Source organism: Chaetodon auriga, chromosome 19 (genome assembly GCF_051107435.1).
Source record: "Chaetodon auriga isolate fChaAug3 chromosome 19, fChaAug3.hap1, whole genome shotgun sequence".
NCBI lineage: Eukaryota > Metazoa > Chordata > Actinopteri > Chaetodontiformes > Chaetodontidae > Chaetodon > Chaetodon auriga.
This window is the reverse complement of record NC_135092.1, coordinates 6397897-6418549: the sequence shown is the minus strand read 5'-3', so window position 1 is coordinate 6418549 and position 20653 is coordinate 6397897. Positions and strand designations below refer to the sequence as shown.

The following is a 20653-nucleotide window of genomic DNA, read 5'->3' as shown; positions in this document are numbered from 1 at the left end:
AAAGGATATACAGTGGACATGTTAGGGAACATGAAGCACGTACAAGAATGATATTATCTGTATTTAATTAAAAGCGTAATACTGAAGAAACGTATAGAGAAAAGAAAAACAACAAAAAATAATGTACAAGAGCATTCCACCTGACTATCTTGTCTGTGGTGTCCCTCAGTAAATATTACGCATTTCATTATTTCACAAAAACAAGTAAAATAAATTCTTAATTATGTTCAACTGGATAGTTCAACTTCAACGGTGTTGACGCGGAACTATTTGTCTGACTTCCGTTTCCGCCCGGCGTTATTTTGCACTTGGATACCCGGTCACGTTGCTGAAACGGCAGAGGGGCATTGTTTTGATTCTCTTAAGGTTAGCGAAGGGTTTCGGTTTAAGGTCTAACTGCAGTGTTTATTATGTCCGCTTAAGTCTCACAGTCAGAACAGTCGACATGGCGGATTCCACGGAGTTAAAGCTGGATTTTACTCTGAAAGAACTGACTCTATCCGGTCAGCCTGAAGATGTCGAGGTGCCCGGCAGCTCGTCCACCGTGGAGCTGCGAGCCAATAAACTAATGTGTGTGGAGTATCCGGCGGTGGTCACCAATGTGGACAAGATGCTGGAGACTCTCGGGGGGGAACAGGGAGTGTCCAAAGTGAGCAGACTCTGACAGGGACAGACTTGTCCCTCTTGTCTACGCTTGCCTTGAAACGGTCTTAAAAACCGTTGCAGTTCATATGTCTCGTGTAGATTTAATAATGTTTGACGTATTCTGTTAACTTCTTGCTTTAACTTGATATATGTCAAAATAGCTACGTGCCATAAAATGCAAGAAAAATGTTTTTACAAACGCCGTATATGACGTTATAATTTTGTTATAAGCAATATTCGTTCGTAATACGTTGTAATTTTGGGCTATTCGAACTTTAAAGGTACATAGTTTTGTAGTTAGCCGAAATGTAAATTTTCTGGTTTCAGAAATGTCTGAAGAAAATGTTTGTTGTCTTTAGAGCCGTATTAAGTTTTAAGCAGTGGTGCCCCAAAAAAACCCGGTTTAATTGTAACTTTTTAGGGGGGAAATGTGGATTTGTAAAGTTAAATATCTGCTGACATGAGGGCCTTAAAGTGATTCCTGCGTTATAACCTGATCTCGAGGCTGTGAGGAGATAAAAATGGGCCTGGGTGGTTTGTAGCACATCACAGTCTGGAACTAACCGTACTGTCTATAATGATAACTATGTTTGATTCTTCATTTAAGTGAACTGAAGAAAGTCAAATGTCAAGTGGCTTGTGAATAGTTTTGTGAATGGATAACTGTCATCGTTGCTCTGGTAACATCTTCATCATCACCGCTGCAGCTAACTTGCTCTAATCTGGCACCTGCCTGCATTTCCTGTTTTTCCCTCAGACCTTCGCTCACCCCAACAGGCGTCTGGAGCTGCGTTTCCGGCCTCAGGACCCTTTCTGTCACTCACTCTGTGGAAATCGCTTCCCCTCAAGCAACCTCCTCCTCAGAGTGCGGCGGCGAGTGCGAAAAAAGGATCCCAAGGATGCTGAGATTCGCATGGATGTACTCGGAGTCATAGGAACAACATACAAGTTCCAGGGTTAGATTAAAAGTCCCTCTGGTGTATAATGTTTGTTAACATTTCAAAACCACAGAGTTTTAAAATCAACATCTATTCTGCACTCTTTATCGTATAGACTTGGTTCGAACATGAAAATCATAATTTAAAAAAAAGATTTATATGGAAAATATTAATAGAGGGCGTTGGTTGTTCTGATTGCTTGCTTGTTTTTTGCAGGGCTGGCAGACTTTCAGTGCCTCGCTGTGCATTCAGAGGGTGGAACAGACACATCTTTGTATGACAAAATCATCCTCCGCAAATCAGAAAATCAAGAGTTCTTTGAGAAGCCCATGCCGTACTTTCTCCCCCCCGCCATCTTCTCACGCCTCGACACTCCTGTGGATTATTTCTACCGGCCGGACATCTGTCACAAGTAAGAGTGGGCAAAAAAAGAGTCGTGGTTCTGTAAAATGTTGTCAAATAACCGTTCTGTACAGTACTTCATCACATTTGATTATTATCTTCTTTTATTTGGAGCTTACTCATACAAACAAAAACAACCCTCTCACACGAGACAACACTTGAGTTTAAATACAAAAGTTTCAAAACAGTAACTAACTTTATTTCAAAATGGAAGTTTTAAGGTTCCAAAATGTGAACAATAATTTGAAATGTTACTGGTTTTAACTAATAAGTGCAAATAAATATGAGCCTGACTTCAGTCAGTGGAATATAAAAATCACATACTCGTATACCAAAAAGAAAAAGGGTTTTAGCTTTTCCTGCAGGATTTGCTCATCTTTTATTCACAAAGCTGACAAAACACTGTCAAAATAAGCCACAATGTGCAAATGTCTGAGAATAATTTCAGACAGTATTGCCAAATCTCTACCAGTGGACACATCCTCACTGTCGCACAGTACATACCATCATGTCACCCAACCCTAATCATAAGTCATTCACTCCTCACTGTGGTTCTGATGCAGCTTACTGGGAATTTATTTCTGATATTATTCCTCCTTTCTGTTTACAGTCAGCTGCCCATCCTCAAGAAAAGCTTTATCGGTTTGAATCGTGCCCGTCGGCCCCACAACGCCATTTTTGTAAGCTTCAACGATCCCACTGTGCCCACCGAGTGCCTCGAGGCGGCCAGGATCAACTGGACGCGAGTCTGCGTGAAGGACCATGACAAGCAGGTTGAAGAAAAGTTGAAAAAGGTGTGTGTGCTGCTGTAATCATGGTTGACAGTCACCTCTAGGGTCAAATCAAGGCACTCTGATGTAAGTGAAGTCCTTCATTACAGCAGGAGGGACCATAACTTACACCAGACAAAATGTTATTTCAGGGCTCATTAGATAAAAAGAAATACTTTTTAGTGCTGAAACAATCAATTGATAGATCGAAAATTCATTAAAAATGCCAAGTTTTTGGTTCCAGCTCAGCCACTGTGAGCATTTGCAGCCTTTCTCTGTTTAATATCTTTGTAAATTGAGCATCTTTTGGTTCTGGACTGTTAGACAGACAAAATGAACAATGTGATGACAACCTTGCTCTCCTGGAAGAGCAACAATGTTTTGTCATTTCTCATTTTCGCTTGGTGCGCACACTAATTAACTTTTGTTCTGGAGAATTTAGCATTTTACGATAAGAAATGTGTGAAGTCTAAACTGAAGCCACGAGGTAAATATTCATTTTCTTATTATCGACCGTGGCTTAAAGGAGCCCTGTGGAGTTTTCTTGTAAACAAACTTTCTATTTACTTTCAGTAATTACTAAAAGACATTGTCTTCTGCTCCGAGTTGAATTCATTCCCTTCCTCATCAACCATTTGCAAAGCTGATATTTTGAATAATTTGAAACCTTCATTGTTTATGCACATGTTCACCTGTTCTCTTGACCTTTTATTTAACATGCAGCCAGTGTGTGCCAGTAAAAACCAGTTCTTTTTCCATCAGTCTATTTTTGACAGTTAGCCTGCTCACCGGTGTACTGTAACAGTTTTCACTCCAGCATGGGCATCTGGTTGAAGTTGGAAAAGACTTTTGTACACCCTTTCACAGGTATGGCTTGCCATCATCTCTGGGCTTTTATCTAATCTCAACCCAAAATTGTGCCTAGATGTTTGAGAGCCGGCCCATCTGGTCACGGAACGCAGTCAAGGCTAACATCAACATCCACCCTGATAAACTGAAACTGTTGCTGCCGGTCTTCGCCTATTACATGGTGAGCTGAGGGGACATAGTGTGCCAAGTAAAGAATATGAGGGTACAGTCAGGGACAAAGTTAATGCTGTTCAGTGTATTTTCCCTGATTCAGATACATTTTGAAACAGTGAAAAAGAAAGTTGAGTGCTAAACCTCGGTGAGATGTTCTTATAGAAAGTGATTCCAAGCTGAAATCTGTTCATTTGTGATTCATATAAATATATGCAGCACTGCAAAGCTACTCTACTGGATTGTATTTTGTTGTTCAAGTGTTCATGTTCATTGTATACATTTATATTGTGATTCATGCAGTTTGTTCTACGCTTAAATGAAATACTGAAGCCCTCTGTAAATTTATTCAAGTCATTCATTTAGTCAAATTCAAAGGAGGAACCAACATTTCTTTTCTGCCCAAATGTAGCTTAAACAGCAGATTTACTTTTGTAGGTGACAGGACCATGGAGAAGTCTGTGGGTGAGGCTGGGCTATGACCCACGGAAGCGCACAGACTCCAAGAAATACCAGATGCTGGACTTCAGGATCCGCTGCAGCACCAAGCACGGTAAGAACCTGAGGCAGGACAGCAGTCACTGTATGTTTCTCACAAGGTGTTATTCAAATTCATCTCTATGTATGTGGCCGGAGGCATTATGTTTTTGGGTTGTCTGTCCGTCTGTCTATCTTTGTCCGTCTGGATGGACTGATTAGAATTTGTGGGTCAAAGGTCACTGTGACCACACAACATAAATTTTTGGTCATAACTCATGAATTTCTATGCTAATTATGACAAAATTTCAACCCAAGAGGATAACATGATATTTGTGATAACGAGTGATAACATTTTATATTCACTAGGTCAAAGGTCACCTGCACTGTGACATCATAATGTTCTGCAAAAACACTTTTCTGTCTGTTATTCAACACCATAACTCAGCAACAGAAGGAGAGATTGTGAGCATATTTCACATTTGGTCAGATACTGAGTTGGTGACACTAATCTTGGGCGTCCACCTTGAAACTGTGCTGATTGTGTAGATCTTCTCTGCTGCCAGGTTGAAGATGTGTGTGAAGCATCTGCTTTTTAACTGTTTGTAGCTTCTGTGCAGCAACATCCGTATTTGAAGCATTGAAGTCCACCACAGGCTCATTGGTTTTGCTGATATTGAGCTTCAAGTGATTGTTGTTGCACCATGTGATGAAGCTCTCTATCAGTCCTCTGTGCTCCCTGTAAAAATAGTCTCTAAGTGAAGACAGAATGTTTCTCACTGGAGATTATTCACTGGAATCATACATGTCAATATAGTGATCACTTCCATTTCACCAAAAAATACGCTGAATCCATTTTTTGAAATTTCTTCAAAGTTTTCACAACACATATGAGTCTGGACAAACGTGGATGTAAATGCAACTTGACAATGCAACGCTGTGTATAAGAAGGGGGTGAGCAGACTATTTCCTGAGGAGGCTCAGATCATTCAACGTGTGCAGCAAGATGTTGGAGAGCTTTTACCAGTCTGTTGTTGCCAGTGCACTCTTCTTTGCTGCAGTGTGCTGGGGGAGCAGCGCTGTTATTGGCTGCAAGCTAGACACTTTTGAGGAGGTGGTGGAGAGGAGGACACTGGACAGACTATTATCCATCGTGGAGAACCCTGAACATCCTCTTCACCACCTCGTGGACAGACAGCAGAGCTCCTTCTCTAACAGACTGCTCCAGCTCCGCTTCACAAGGACCGCTTCAGGAAGTCATTCCTGCCACGAGCCGTCACACTGTACAACAGTAACTTAAACAGTTAATCCACCAAGCTCACAAACCTCAGTATTTTAAATATTATCTGCACTACTGCAATATTGCACATACAGTCCATGGTTTACATTTTTTTTATCATCCAAACCTGCACAATTCTTGCTGTAAATACTTGTTTATATACTTAGTTATATTGTATTTTTTATCATAATATTAATATTTATCTATAAAATTGTCTTCTCTACCAGTTCATTGACATTATACACTATCAGTCTGCCTGACACTGCCTGTTGCTTCCTCCTTCTTCCCATATTTAGGATATTCATTATCAGACATTCCAGTCAAAGCCAAGAGGAGTGCCCTTAACTACAGTCTGCCTATCACATTCAACAAAGCCGGTGAGTTGGTTTATTTAGATGTATGTATTTGACATGCAGGAGGCAGCTGCTGATGCAGCTGAAAGGAATGCAGACATCGTTCTTTTTATCATTTGCACCTGTTCATTTGCCACAAAGAGATGTCAGAATGTCTTCAGTGGAAAAAAAAGCATATTGACTTTAAAAATGACTCCTTCAAGAGGAACCTGGCTAAGAGAGAAGCATGATCGATACTGCAGATTAACATGTGCCAGCTGAGGAAGGCAAGCCATCTAACCTGACTGACACCATCCAGTCATCTATCTACGACCTGTCTCTCACAAACTCCCTCTGCGTCCCCAGCCTCCTCCTGTATTCACATTCAGTCCTTAAGTTCGTGTTTGTTAAATGTTATATACCTCAGGCTCTGCCAGAGAGGGTTTGTGAGCTCAAGGACAGTCTGTGTCAAGCTATCCCAGATTTGTTTCCAGAGCATCGGTGCACAGCCATGTCGGCAAACTAAAATGCACATTGCTGCTGTCATCCCACCGCTGTTGCCACGGTAAACTGACAACATGTTGGAAAAGCACTGTGCTGTTTGTTTTTTTCCCAGGCCCCCAGCCTGCTAGTGTGATGGAACTTTCAGCTCAGGAGGGTCCGAGCACCAGTCGAGATCCAGCCCCAGTCACATACCAGCTGAAGGTCACTCAACTAGTCACCTAGCTGTGTGACGACGTTATTGGTGCTAACATGCTAGTTTCAGGCGCTTTTTGCTTAATGACAGAACTTTTATTACACATCACGTGCTTGATACCTGCTGTGATACCAGCTCTCCTCTGTTTCATCTCCACAGGAGTCATCTTACATTTTCAGAGACGGCATGCTGCCTCCCCACAGGCAGATGTTTTACCAGCTCTGTGATTTGGATGTGGAAAGGTACTTTAGAGTGCTGTGCATACACTGCTCCTTTCTCTCATTCATTTCCCATGTGCTTACGAGTAATCAAGCGGAGATTGGGGTTGTCTGTAAATGTTGGAAAAGTCCTAGAAATTAGGAATGTACCTTATGTAAAGGAGCCATTATGTTTTGTTGTCCAGAATACAATTAGGTGTTGTGTTTTTTAAATTTGAGCCATTAAACAGACCAGCAAGGCTCTTTTTCAGGTCTACAGATTTTCATCAGAACATATCCAGACAATTTGAAGAGGAGTGACAGAGAGATGAAGGATATAGTAAAGAACAAGTTCCTCAAAACTGTGCTGTACAGTTGCTGTACAGTTACTTCCCACCACTGTTTGGGTGCAATGCAGCTGTTTGTGTGTCTCCAGTATCCAAAAGGTGGTTGAGCAGAACAGTGGTAATGAGCAGGTGTGTGACGAGCGGGACGGCTGGTGTGTTCTTGGCACCACTGACAAGCTGAGGGACGTGATCTCAGCCATGATCAAGAAGGTCACCCGAGTCCAGAAACCAAGTAAGGGAAATAACCTTCGTCATCATTCACTTCATGGACACCATGTCCTTTTTGTTATCACGTAGATACAACATGGCCAAAGGTGTGACCAGGGCTTCCGTCCTGCTAGCCTTCTGTGCTAATGTATGTAATTTCTCAAACAGGGTTTCTTTCATTTAGCCAAGTGGCTCCCTAAAATTAAGAAATGGCCACTTATGACATTCCCATAAGCCTCAGCTGATGTTATGATGCTAACGCGCTAAACTAAGATGGTGAACATGGTTAATGTTACCTGCTAAACATTAACATGTTGATTGTGGCTGTGAGCATGTTAGCAAGCTAATGTTGCTAATGTTAATGTTAAACTGGCTTTAACTGTGCTTCTGTGGCTAAGATATGCAGTTGTTAGATGCTGACTGTATTTCTCCCCCTCAGCACTGCCAGAAATCCCCAAGAAACGCACACGCACAGGACAAAGTTTAAAATCCCCAGGGACAGATATGGATGCAGAGGAAGAGCTGCAGGACGATGAGAACAAGGATGACGAAGAGGAAGATGAGGATGATGAGTTTCAGCCATCGGAGGGGAGTGAAAATGAGATGGAGACAGAAATTCTGGATTACATTTAACAATGACTGTTAATATTTTCTATTATTTGCTTTTGTAAGAGGTGATATGCTTGAATTATTTTTGAGTGAAATGGAAATAAAAATGGAAGTATGTCTAGTGTTGTTGTGAGAGTTGTATCGTCTTTGTAATAAAGTTTTGGTTCAATCAAATCAAATGTTTTTAGAGTTTTTTCTGAGTAGTTCTTCCTTCCTCCACTTCTGATGAGCAGGCAAGTAAAATAGATGAAGTGAATGATGGGTAATGTCAAGCTGGTTTGGTGGTCTTCAAGGATTTTATCAAACAGACATTTTGCATCCCGTGACATTTCTGGCTGAGTTTAATCACTCCTGATAAGACTTACCACAGCCTCTTATGCCAGAATGACACAGCAATTTATTTTGCGAGGTTTAACCTCTTTGATGTTATTTATTGAGGAAAAGTGCTGTGGACACAAGGTGGTTAAACATTGTGTAACAGTGGGAAAAGCTGGCCCACAGACATCACACTGGTCAGATGTTGTTTTGGGGAGGGGGCCCCTGTATAAAAGTGTGGCCAATAGTCAACTTGGTTCTCAGTTTAGTCACAATGGCGAAGCTGGAGCTTTTGGTGGCTGTTGCTGTGTTTCTGGAGACGGTCTCTGCGGCCTCCGTAAGTGTCAATAACAGAAATGTTATTGTAATATATATCCAAAGAACCATGTGCACAAGTTCTCTGTTCAGCATCTGTAAAAAAATGCTACTGTTATTAGTTAAGACTGTGATTATTTGTTCACTTCTGGGCCATCAATCTCGATTGACATGATGTATTAGAGCTAAAGTTTTCATACGCCTGTGATTGATTCAGACATTTTCATTTTTTCCAAAACATGCTAACTTGAGTCTAAGATTTCAAGTCATACCAAGCCGCATTCATTGATGTAATTCTATGTAAAACAGTGGACGACCACATCAGTTCAATTTCTCGCTTTTCTTTGTGCTTCACTTGCGCAGCTCGGGGCGGTGCACACAGAGGGAGGTATGGTGCAGGGCGCAAGAGTCAATGTTGGGTTGTTCCGTACCATGGACGTCTTCAAGGGGATTCCCTTTGCTGATGTCCCTCGAAGGTTCGAGAAACCAGTGCCTCACCCTGGCTGGGATGGTGGGTAGACTGATAAAACTGAACTTACATCTGGGCCAATAACTGATAACTATAAGTCACACTACAGAGATATGTATGCTTATCCCTTTTAACTTTAATTAAAATGGACTGAAGAGGTTTTATCTTCTAGCTGTAGAGGTAAATGAGCATCAGCTAAAGGCCTAAACCGCATGATGTGATGCCTTATGAAAATGTACTTTACTCCATTTTCAAGTCTTACACTGCTCTTTCCCTGCACGTGTCCCTCGTCAGGTGTTATGAAGGTCACTGAGTTTAAACAGAGGTGCCTTCAGACCAATGTGGCCATGACTGACACCAGAGGCGTTGAGGACTGTCTTTACCTTAACATCTGGGTTCCTCAAGGTCGCTCAGGTAAATACTGAGAGAAGCCTGCAGAATCTCATCCATATTAGATCTGAGCTCCAGCTGGCTCTCATTCTCTTTGTCTTCTAGTGTCCGTTGGTTTGCCAGTCATGGTCTGGCTCTTTGGAGGAGCCTTCCTGGCCGGAGGCTCCATGGGCGCTAACTTCCTGGACAACTATCTGTACGACGGGCAGGAGATTGCAGACAGAGGGGATGTTATTGTGGTGACGGTGGCATATCGTGTGGGGCCTCTGGGCTTCCTGAGCACAGGAGACTCCAGCATGCCCGGTAGGTGCAATGGCAGAATTGTACAAAGCCTACAAGATGCTGGCCCCTCCGCCAATTTTATAAATTGCTCCATTGAATTAGTACATCCTGCTGTGATAAGTAAAAATTGTTCCTCGTTAGGAAACTACGGTCTGTGGGACCAGCATGCCGCCATCGCCTGGGTGCACAGGAACATCCGCGCATTCGGAGGAGACCCCGACAACATCACCCTCTTTGGAGAGTCTGCAGGTGGAGCTAGTGTCAACTTCCAGGCGAGAAACTTTTTTCTGGGTGTCTAGCTTGTGTTGGATGACAGATAGATGGCACATATGAAATTAGCTAAAATTCACAAGTTGTAAACATGAATTTAACTTCATCTAAAGATTTGCAAAAATATCGTTTTTGTTTTTTTTTGTTTCTTTCTGTCTGTCTGCCCACAGATTCTCACTCCCCACAACAAAGGGATGATCAGGAGAGCCATCTCCCAGAGTGGGGTCGCCCTTTGCCCCTGGGGCATCAACAAGAACCCCCGCAAGGCGGCTGAGGAGGTACATAACAGCTTCTCTGGCATGTTTTATTTCTTCTATGGAACTTTTAACACTTTTTTAATAGCTAACCATAATTAGCTGTAATTAATGTACATATAAGTTCATGGCTGAGAAACTATTAAAGATGATTTGAACCCTCTCCCCAGATTGCCCTGAAAGTCAACTGCCCCACTGATGATTCTATGGCTGCCTGTTTGAAGATGACTGATCCTGTGCTCATTACAAGGGCTGGCGCTCTCTCTCTGTCCAGCTCAGCTGATAGTAAGGACTGCATTCACACAGCGTAGTTCACATTTTCATTTTAGACATTGTGTCAACACTTTGTGCCAGAGCAAGGCACGGAGAAGTAAGCTTTTATGCCTTGAGAAGTGAAACTGGCTGTGTATCATGTCTGTTAGACACCTGCCAGAAAAGAAGCTATTTTACCACATTTTCTGCACCTTAACTGCTCTCTCTGTATGGCGTGTCTAGTCTGCGCTATGCTGTTTTTGTGCACATCTTTATTTGCACCTAAAAAAGCTGAGTGGAAATGTGGGAACTTAAAAAAGAAAACGTTGCAAGAAAGTTTAGGTGGAAAAGTTGGTGTAATGATGAAAGCAAAATATGAGAGCAATGGAAACAGTGAATTAGTCATGACTTACTTGAAGTATGTCCACTAAAGCTTCCGTTCCAATGAAGAAAAGAAAAGGGCATCTTTTTGTGCTCCCTACTGCAATGGTTTAATGACACCTGACTGGAGAATTAGCACCACTATACTGTAGTTCTTTATATTGTATGTGTCTGATTGTATCTGTGTCTGTCAGATCCCATTTTATACAACATGGTCCTCTCTCCTGTGGTCGACGGCGACTTCCTGCCGGACGAGCCTGCCAACCTGTTCCACAATACAGCTGACATCGATTACATCATTGGAGTCAATGACATGGACGCACACGTTTTCACGGGTTTAGATATTCCATCAATCAACTCAGGCCTGGTGGATACCCCTGTGTGAGTTTAGGCCATTAGATCACAGTGTGAAACGCTGACAGTTCTGCTCCGGATCTAAATAGAGCAACGTAACTGTAGTTTTCCGAGAGCTGTGGCGTTATTAACAATTTTGCTGGCAGAGATGTTTTATCACACCGGTTTTTCTAACCTTCTCTTCCCAATTGCAGGGAGGATGTGAGGAGGCTCCTGGCTTCGTTCACTAAAGACAAAGGCACTGCTGGTCTGGACAGTGCCTACTCGACATACACCTCAGGCTGGGGACCAAATCCCAGTCGGGAGACTATTAAGAAAACCATTGTGGAAATTGAAACAGACTTCATCTTCCTGGTTCCTGCTCAGGCTGCCCTCTACCTTCATTCTGGCGGCGCTAGGTTGTCTTCATCATTTAAAACCACAATATAGTAGAATTTAATAATCATTTTTATTATATTTTTTACAGATATTTGCACAATTTTAATACAAAGTAAATGAATTACTTAAAATAATGAATGATGAATTGACTTTTAATTTACCACTGAAAAGTTTAATAATTATTCTGTACTCATGAGCCCTGCTGCCTTTTACGCTCACTGGGTTCATGCAAAGAGCAGTATCAAGCATCTGTAAGGTTAGGTGCCATGCAGTAAATAACTTGCACAAAGAGAGGTCTGTCATTTTTAAACAGCCTCTGAGAACCTGCATGGGCCTTAGATTTTGGTTTTCTAAGCTTTTCTCAGATTTCAGTTTTATCTGGCCCCCTCTTTGGTGTAGTCGTCATCACATCCCTATTCTTCCCTTGTCTCACCAAAGGACTGGCCGCACCTACTCCTACCTCCTTACTGAGCCCAACCGTATGGCAGGCCTCATCAAGCCCTACCCCAGCTGGGTTGGAGCTGACCACGCCGATGACCTGCAGTACGTGTTTGGAAAGCCTTTAACTACACCAGTGGCGTACTGGCCTGGCCAGAAGGACCTCTCTCGCTACATGATCGCCTACTGGACCAACTTCGCCAAAACTGGGTATATTTCTGCAGACACAAGAGTAATACAGAAATCTAACAAACCTGAATCAGTCAATGAAACTGCAAACTAAAACTGCATCAATTCAGTTGCCCCTTTATCTGCTTGTTGTCTACAGAGACCCCAACAGTGGACTGAAGGTGCCCACTACCTGGCCTAGATTCACCAGCACTGGACACGAGTACCTGGAGATCAATTCTAAAATGAACAAGAACTATGTGAGACGGAACATTAGGATGCCTTTCGTGCAGTTCTGGACTAGCGTCCTACCCAGCATTGCTGTAAACATTTCAGAATAAAGAGCTTGTGCATTGTGGGCACCCAAACCTTAAGTATCACATCAGCATTGGTTCATGAAAAACAAATAAAAATGATACTTCCTTCGCTTATTTTGTGTTGTGACTTTTTGAGCAAACAGTAAAGTGCTTAACAAATTTCCTTTGCATGTATGACACCTGAGGATGGGGTTTGTTTTGGGCTCAGTGATGATAGCATTATAACAATTCAAAAATTATGATATTGGTTTACTTTATCAACACAAGAGACACAAAAGAGTTGGACCAGCTTCAAACAAGGCTTTCAGAGGTGATTATCACCGTTATGACACAGACACGTACCAATGAAACAGGGCAGAGCGTCTGCTTTGTTCAAGACAATAATAGAAAGGTTTAATGAAATCTGTGCCTGCTCGATTGAGATATCTTAGGTGACATGACCATGACTAAGATTGGCAAGCTGATCAGCTAAATTAGCTAACCTATTAGTGACTGTTTGTCCTGCTCCTCCCCTGGGTAGGCTATTTTCCCCTGTTCCTGATATGTTCATATGCAGGATAGGAATTTAAGTAAAGGTGAAGTAAAATAAGTGGGTAAGGGATAGACAGCTAACAGCTAACATGGCAACTTCAGTATAGCCAGGCTGCTATATGTCCACTTAAGTCCTACATCATCAAGAGGAGATGGAGAAAACAAGTAAAGCTATGTAATGCTTTGAATTTATGACTGCAACTAGTCATTTAATATATCCTGAGCAGTGACTGTAACCAGCTTGCTAACATCACCAATATTAGTGCTGCCACAAGTGTCTGGTGGGCTTGTTTTTTCTTTTACTCTGGAAACTCTGGGCAAAGTCCTTTTTGCTTAAAAGCAGGGGGGAAAAATCCTGAATTTTGGGGATCTCTAACCTCTCCTCTTGCATCAGCTGTGGAGGTTGAAGTATTGCCATTAGGGTGATCCTGAATCCAAGTATAATAATGTGCAAAAGTTAATGAAAGTGAAGGCTTTTCTGACAAACAGCGATGATCCAGCAAACACACAGAGGTGGCAAACACAAACTTTGGGATAAGAATAATGTGAATTTAATAGTTACTTGCACATAGGAACTGTGCAGCAAACAATTATAATACTGCTGTCATGCTTAATTACTCTGACTGATGATTGTAGAACATTACATTAATACCCCAACAATAGCAGTCACATTGAGTTTTATTCACTACAGCAAACACTCATTATTATTCTGTCTCAACAAATGCTGATGGCATCTATTTTGTATATTGTCCTACAGTGTTTATAATATCCACCGACTGAGGAGTGTCTGTGTGGATCTGTTGTGGAAACAAAGTTTGTAAAGAATCTGGCTTGTCTTAATCTCTGAAGAACAAAATACTGAAGTTCAACTACACATTTCAACCAACAGCAGCACTTCAGATATGTGGGGTTATTTTGGAGGTTTTATCTTATCTCAAACGGTGTGCTCTTTGCTAATCTGAGAAGAAGCCCACCTGTTTCAGTGAGTCAAGCAGCAGCATTTGACTCATTACCCACTATACAAGGACTGCAGGGGTCTTCCCTCTTCAATATGTATACTTCTACACTGTATACTCTGTGTTTTCCAAACCAAACATTTTACCCCTAATGTTGGATGTGTAGACTAGTTTCTATTGAAAGGTTCTGCCAAAACACTGATGTTTTGAGACTCAATATTATGTCCTTTGTCCATATTTGGAATGAAGAAAAAAAAAAGCAAACATATATATTAACACTTTATACAACATGATACCTTTTTTAGAATACCTTGATTGAGTTGGCAGTTGGCACGTTTTACAGCAGGCTTGTGTGAAGATTCTCATTCATCCAGGTCATGGTACTTCTGAGTGCTTTCAAAGGCAACTGGACTTGTTTGTGGTTCTAGAAGACATTCCACCTCTTATCCAAAAGGCCTCTTTAGTTCAGAACTGAACTGAACTGAACTGATTCAGAACCAAACTGAACTGAAGAAGAACCAAAGAAGTCCAAAAGCAAGTCCAGTTGCCTTTGGAAGCACTTAGATTTACAGCAGGCCGTTTCCTATCACAGGTTTAGAGGTCAAAATCATGGTCAGTGGGACCATAGGGTGACAGTAAAGATTGTATAACAAGAGTAAACAGCTATATTTACCAGTTATTCTCTGACAGGGGTTGGGGGTGGGGAGTCTTGCATATATAAGCACCTGGACAGGGCTCCACTGTCTTCTGGACAGCCATGGAGAAGCTGAAGGTTCTGTTTGCTGTTGTCTTGTCTCTGGGAACAGCCTCAGCCGCCACTGTAAGTTGCATGGAGGGCTCTTTGTGATTTTTGGCCAAAAAACAAATCTATATTACTGTTGGGATGTAGTAATCATGGTAAAATGGTGTCTGTCTTCACTTATAATGAGTTTACTTCATCTCTGTCAACTTTTTACGATTACAAATTATCAGTGGTAAATTTAACAAACCCCTCTAACCCCCTCTTCAGCTTGAAGAAGGAAATTCCAACATACATACTGTAAATGTAATTTCTCAAAAGCACATTCTGTGTACAGTGACCACCTATAGATTACAAAGAGTTTGTTCTCACAACGCTGTCTATATATCAAGGGAAAAAACAGGTTCAAGGGTATGTAATACAACATGCACAATCTGCACTATCATGATATTATCTTATAATTTTACTGTATTTATTTACTGTTTTATAATGTCATTGAAGGTGAAAGCTCTTGTTTGACTGTGTCTCTAGCTGGGCGTGGTACAAACGGAAGCTGGTGGTGTTCGGGGACAAAATATCCCCCTCGGTCTTTTCCGCTCTGTTGATGTTTTCAAAGGGATTCCCTTCGCTGCCAGACCAGGAAGCTTTGAGAAACCAAAACCTCACCCTGGCTGGGATGGTGCGTAAAAACAGCACCTAGACTGCAAAATCATCCCTCTGAGCAGAAATGATTCACATTGTTCTCATCCTCAGGCATACTGAAGGCAACAAAGTTTGCTAAAAGATGTCTCCAGATGAGCATGCTCCAGACTTCAAGTTTTGGTAGTGAAGACTGCCTCCACCTCAACATCTGGGTTCCTCATGGCCGACATGGTAGCTTTTTATGTTTCTGTATATTACTGATATAATCACAGATACGGTAGTTGTGCTTGCTTGTAAAATTAAAAACGCTTCTCTTTTTCAACCCAAGTGTCATCAGATCTCCCAGTCATGATTTGGTTTTATGGAGGAGGCTTCATGGTCGGTGGTTCTATGGGGCCAAATTTTCTCAACAACTATCTGTACAGCGGTCAGGAAATTGCAGACAAGGGCAATGTCATTGTGGTGTCCGTGGGATACCGTGTGGGAGTTCTGGGATTCCTGAGTACAGGGGACTCTCGTTTACCTGGTAAGGGCAGTTATTGAGAATGTGCTGAAATGGTAGAAATCCTGCACATTTGCCAGTGCTTCCACCTCTTATTGTGCTCTTCACATTCAGTTAATGGAGAAGTGGGATGCCTGTGTGTCAGTAGACTTGTTGGCAGTTTTAATGGGCTTTTGACTCAAAATTTGCCCCCATGACAGGAAACTATGGTCTGTGGGACCAGCATGCCGCCATCGCCTGGGTGCACAGGAACATCCGCTTATTTGGAGGAGACCCCGACAACATCACCATCTTTGGAGAGTCTGCGGGTGGAGCTAGCGTCAGCTTCCAAGTGAGAGGCGTTAGCAAAAACACAGTCACCTTCCAGTAAGGCAAGGGAGTTTGTAAGTTGCAGCTAATGGCTTTATGACATAAATATTATATAGATAAGCAAAAATGCATTGAGAAGAACCATATAAGGCTTGCCAGTTCGCAGAAAATTAATTCGCCTGATGTATGATCCTCCTGAAAAATATTTCTTAAAGCACATTGTACTATTAAGAAATCCAGCAGCTGCAATTTATAAAGGCCTTACAAAGTATTCCTTGCATGTACATATTCCTTTTGCGATACTTGTCAGCCACATATGGTAAGTTTAAGCCCTGAAAAGTCCTATTTTACACATTTTGCCAATGCTAAAGGTGTTCTATGAGTAATCTATGAATGCAATGCTACACAGACTCTCTCCCCCCACAACAAAGGCCTGTTCAAGAGAGCCATCTCTCAGAGCGGTGTTGCCTTCTGCCCCTGGGCTATAAACAGGAACCCACTCAAGGTTGCAGAGCAGGTATGTCAGATATCATGAAGATGGAGCCCACTGTCAAAAATTCCTAATTTTACCTTGATAAGCTCATTTCTATTAATGATATGATTTAAATGCTGATTTTTAAACAATTGTCAATTTTTCTTATGAAATGATGAACACATTAAAGCCATAATCATCCATTTGTTCCCAGATGATTACAGAGATGCAGACTAATATACTGATATTAGGTATCACGATGTCACATACAGTATATTATAATGTATTTAAGTTGCATACACTGTACATCATCTATACTATATATACAATGTCATGCAGTGAATGTCTTTACCATCAACTTTGTTTCTGTTATTACTGGAGGGCTGAAGCACTTAACTGAGAATTTGGCTGAGCCCAAGCATGCTGTTTTACCTTGTGTTCAGGTTGCTGAGAAGGTCGGCTGCCCCACAGATGACAGGATGGTGGCCTGTCTGAAATCAACTGATGCTGTGACTCTCACCATGGCTGCTCCCCGCATCACACTTGGCACCCCAGACAGTGAGCATTATTTCCTGTCAATGGAAGAAAGCATCCACAGATCTGACTACTTTATTTAGAATATACCACAGGCAGTCAACATTCATAAAGGACATTGTAAAAGTGATTGCATCGTTCTGCCTCACGCCACTTAGACAAACTCCTTCAATTGATTATAAAGTCCAAAATCAATGTGTCACAGCATTGGTTTTCAAAACTGAGCTAAAACATGCTTTACATACAAACTAACAATACCACATAAATATGTAGTTGTAAGTAATTCTGTGTCAATTTATCTAGATCCTGTTGTGAAAAAGCTGCTTCTGTCTCCTGTTGTGGATGGAGACTTCCTTCCTGATCAGCCTGCCAAATTATTCCACAACGCTGCTGAAATTGACTACCTGTTAGGGGCTAATAACATGGACGGACACCTGTTCACCTCAAAGGACATTCCCTCCCTTGGTAAAAAGAATGAAGAGACTCCTGTGTAAGGCTGATTTGTCTTCAAAGAGAACACATTTTTATTTTGTGGGCATGAAAGAAACAGAAAAAGCGAGAAATTTTGGAGGCAGAACTCTGTTGCAGAGTCATTTCACTAACAGAGCTCTCTACCTTATTTTCACTGCAGAGAAGATGTAAAGAGGCTCCTCGCTGCTTACACTGAAGAGAAGGGGAAAGCTGCTGTCGAGATCGCCTTCACTGAATACTCGGCCAACTGGGGATCAACACCCAGCCAGAACACCATTAAGAGAACAGCGTTGGACATCGGGACCGACTACGTCTTCCTAGTTCCTACACAGACTGCCATCTACCTGCATGCTGCTCATGCAAGGTGAGGCCAACTGCTTGATTCTTTTGCCTTTAAATATCTTTTAGTTGCTGCAGCTGTGTGTTTTGCAGTTTTACTCATAAATAATTTAGGATCAAGTTTGAGGGTGGCATGAGCAGACTGTTGGCAGACGGAGACTAAACAGAGGACGTGATGGTCTTTAACAGGTCTGGTCGTACCTATTCCTACCTGCTGACTGAGCCCAGTTTATTTGCTGGAACACTTTACCATGACTGGGTGGGAGCTGACCATGCTGACGACCTGCAGTACGTGTTTGGCAAACCCTTCACCACTCCAAAGGCCTATGGGGACAGACACAGAGACCTGTCTGGCTATATGATCGCCTACTGGACTAACTTTGCCAGAACGGGGTAAAACACTCTTTGCATACATGTGCAACACTGGGAAGTTTGAACAGCTTGAGGATTATTTTACTACAAAACTAAAGGGTACTTTCACAAGTGTTTCTTCCTCTACTTATTTTCACAGAGACCCCAACAAAGGAAACCTGAAGGTGCCTGTGACCTGGCCTGAATTCACCAGCTCTGGACACCAATTCTTGGAGATTAATGCTAAAATGAATGAGAGCTCCATTGGGCAGGAAATGAGGCTTCGTTTTGTTCGCCTTTGGACCCACACCCTTCCCAGCCTGCCGTCACATGGTGTCACAGATGCTCAGTGATGACTTTTTATTCAAATATAGACTGATTGTAAATAAAAGATTGTGCACACTAAACTTTGTGAGTAAAAGAAATCTGTCAGGGGCTCGACTACCAACCAAAAAACACCTTTGTGGGAATCATAATGAGTAAATGATCGGACTTAGCACAACTTCACCCCTACATCACATCCTCATTGCCAATGAGAGGAGGATTTCAGACTGTTAAGAGACAGGAGTTGATGGTACAAATAGTCTGAATTATTGTCCTGTTAGAGATCAAACTGACGAGTTTGCAAACCAACAGTTAGCTACGTCAGAGAGCTTTTCCTCTCCTCAGTAACTCCTTATTGGATGAAATGATTGACAAACATGGAAACAAAATGTTGTGAGAGCACAGAGACCATAAGAAGAATCCTGGAGAGTACAGTGACTATGGTAGTTCACCAGATAGCTGTGTCAGTCGTCTCTGAATTTTGCGGTGCTGCTTCCTGGTGTTGCCATGACCTGAGTGAAAGAGAGTGATGGCTCCAAACACTGAATGATGGACCATTTTAGGGCCAGTAAAGTTTGATGCTGGCATTTCATACTGAAGTTACTGAATTGGGCTTAGTGTGGTTTGCTCGCTGTTTCTAGTCAACCAGTACTGTTAGACCAAATCAACATATTTGGAAGTCATCATCCTGGCATCGTAAGAAAAAATACATATACATAGTGCTGGTTAATGGATTAATGGTGTTTTTTTTTAATGACTTCTGTAGTTTTGAAACAGATGATAGATTTTAAATACAAAGCCCTGCACACACAGGTGATTTCAGTTGTACCAACACCAAATTATCATCAAGTCAAAGAGTGTGAGCAGGTGCAACGGGAAACCAAGGGAAATTTCAATCAAACACAGCCTACAAATGCCCAAAAATACACCATACTTTTCTATATGATTGTATGGAAATTTTAGCGCTATTTGTGAGAATAATGACCTGGATGGGTGTACATGTGCACAAAATCAGGACTAAACTCTTTCCTCTCCAGGTTGTCCTAAAGGTCGAGTGCACTACTGATTGCTGATCACAGTATGGTAGTTTGTCTGAAGAGGTCTGATTCAGAGCCCCTAACAACGACCAGCAAGTGTCAACGGTCCTCAAGCAATGAGTGCTGTTCCACTCTGAATGGCCTTGTATATTTCGTTATATTGATAGATATTGTGTGGGTGTTTTCTATTACAGCAACTCACATCTGTCACATTTAATGTAATGCCTTGAAACCTTGAAACACACATTACACAATTCTAATTTCTATCACCCTACTATTATCATGTGAGATAGAGGAAATTAGAAAAGAAATATAAAGATGATTTAGCGATTCAAATAGCACTGAAGTTTATAAAAGTTAATTAGTTTAGCTTTATGTATGTGAGGATGTGTATAAAATGTATGTTTAGTTAGTGTCTGATTGTATCTGCCTCTACCAAACCCCATCATAAACAACATGGTCCTGTCTCCTCTGGTCGACGGCGACTTCCTGAACTATACTACTCGCTGCACAATGTGACCGACATCAGTTTACTGGTTTACATGTTCCCTCAATCGCCTCCCACCTGGTGGACACTCCTGTGTGTGTTTGAGCCAACACAGATAGATCTACCTGCAGTGGCATACAGATTTATAGTCTTGTGCCCTCTAGTGGGGGGTGCTGTAACCTTGCACAGTTAAAATGAGAGAGAGAGAGAGAGAGAGAGAGAGAGAGAGAGAACACATGGACTATTGGCCTGCACAGAGCCCTGACCTCAAACCCAGACTGTGAGCCAGACTTTATCACCCATCGGTGTTGTACCTCACTGATGCTTTTGAGTCTGAATGGGAGCAAATCCCTGCAGCCAGCTTCCTGCCCAGAGGAGTGGAGCCTGTAATGGCAGCAGATTAATGCTAGTGGTTTTAAAATGAGATGTTCAGTTATTACCTGTAATATTCATGTG

General features: G+C 41.9%; 3 protein-coding genes across 3 annotated transcripts; all 3 read left to right on the top strand.

The window, feature by feature from the left end:
* Positions 1 to 302: 302 nt before the first annotated feature.
* On the top strand, positions 303 to 8091 carry gtf3c5 (general transcription factor IIIC, polypeptide 5). Its single transcript, XM_076758992.1, has 11 exons — positions 303 to 649; positions 1403 to 1601; positions 1800 to 1995; positions 2596 to 2779; positions 3681 to 3785; positions 4214 to 4328; positions 5828 to 5908; positions 6480 to 6568; positions 6720 to 6802; positions 7194 to 7336; positions 7751 to 8091. Exons 1-11 carry the CDS (start codon positions 446 to 448, stop codon positions 7942 to 7944), a joined length of 1593 nt encoding a protein of 530 aa, XP_076615107.1. The 5' UTR covers positions 303 to 445; the 3' UTR covers positions 7945 to 8091.
* Positions 8092 to 8506: 415 nt separating this feature from the next.
* Positions 8507 to 12527, top strand: LOC143338073 (bile salt-activated lipase-like). The gene is made up of 11 exons (XM_076758216.1): positions 8507 to 8572; positions 8914 to 9061; positions 9314 to 9433; positions 9515 to 9712; positions 9833 to 9963; positions 10132 to 10239; positions 10386 to 10500; positions 11043 to 11229; positions 11397 to 11600; positions 12019 to 12228; positions 12347 to 12527. The coding sequence occupies exons 1-11, from the start codon at positions 8510 to 8512 to the stop codon at positions 12525 to 12527; spliced, it is 1665 nt and encodes a 554-aa protein (XP_076614331.1). The 5' UTR covers positions 8507 to 8509.
* A 2214-nt stretch (positions 12528 to 14741) lies between these two features.
* LOC143337873 (bile salt-activated lipase-like) lies at positions 14742 to 18702 on the top strand. The gene is made up of 11 exons (XM_076757836.1): positions 14742 to 14810; positions 15261 to 15408; positions 15483 to 15602; positions 15700 to 15897; positions 16074 to 16204; positions 16592 to 16699; positions 17098 to 17212; positions 17492 to 17678; positions 17820 to 18023; positions 18188 to 18391; positions 18510 to 18702. Exons 1-11 carry the CDS (start codon positions 14748 to 14750, stop codon positions 18700 to 18702), a joined length of 1671 nt encoding a protein of 556 aa, XP_076613951.1. The 5' UTR covers positions 14742 to 14747.
* Positions 18703 to 20653: the final 1951 nt, after the last annotated feature.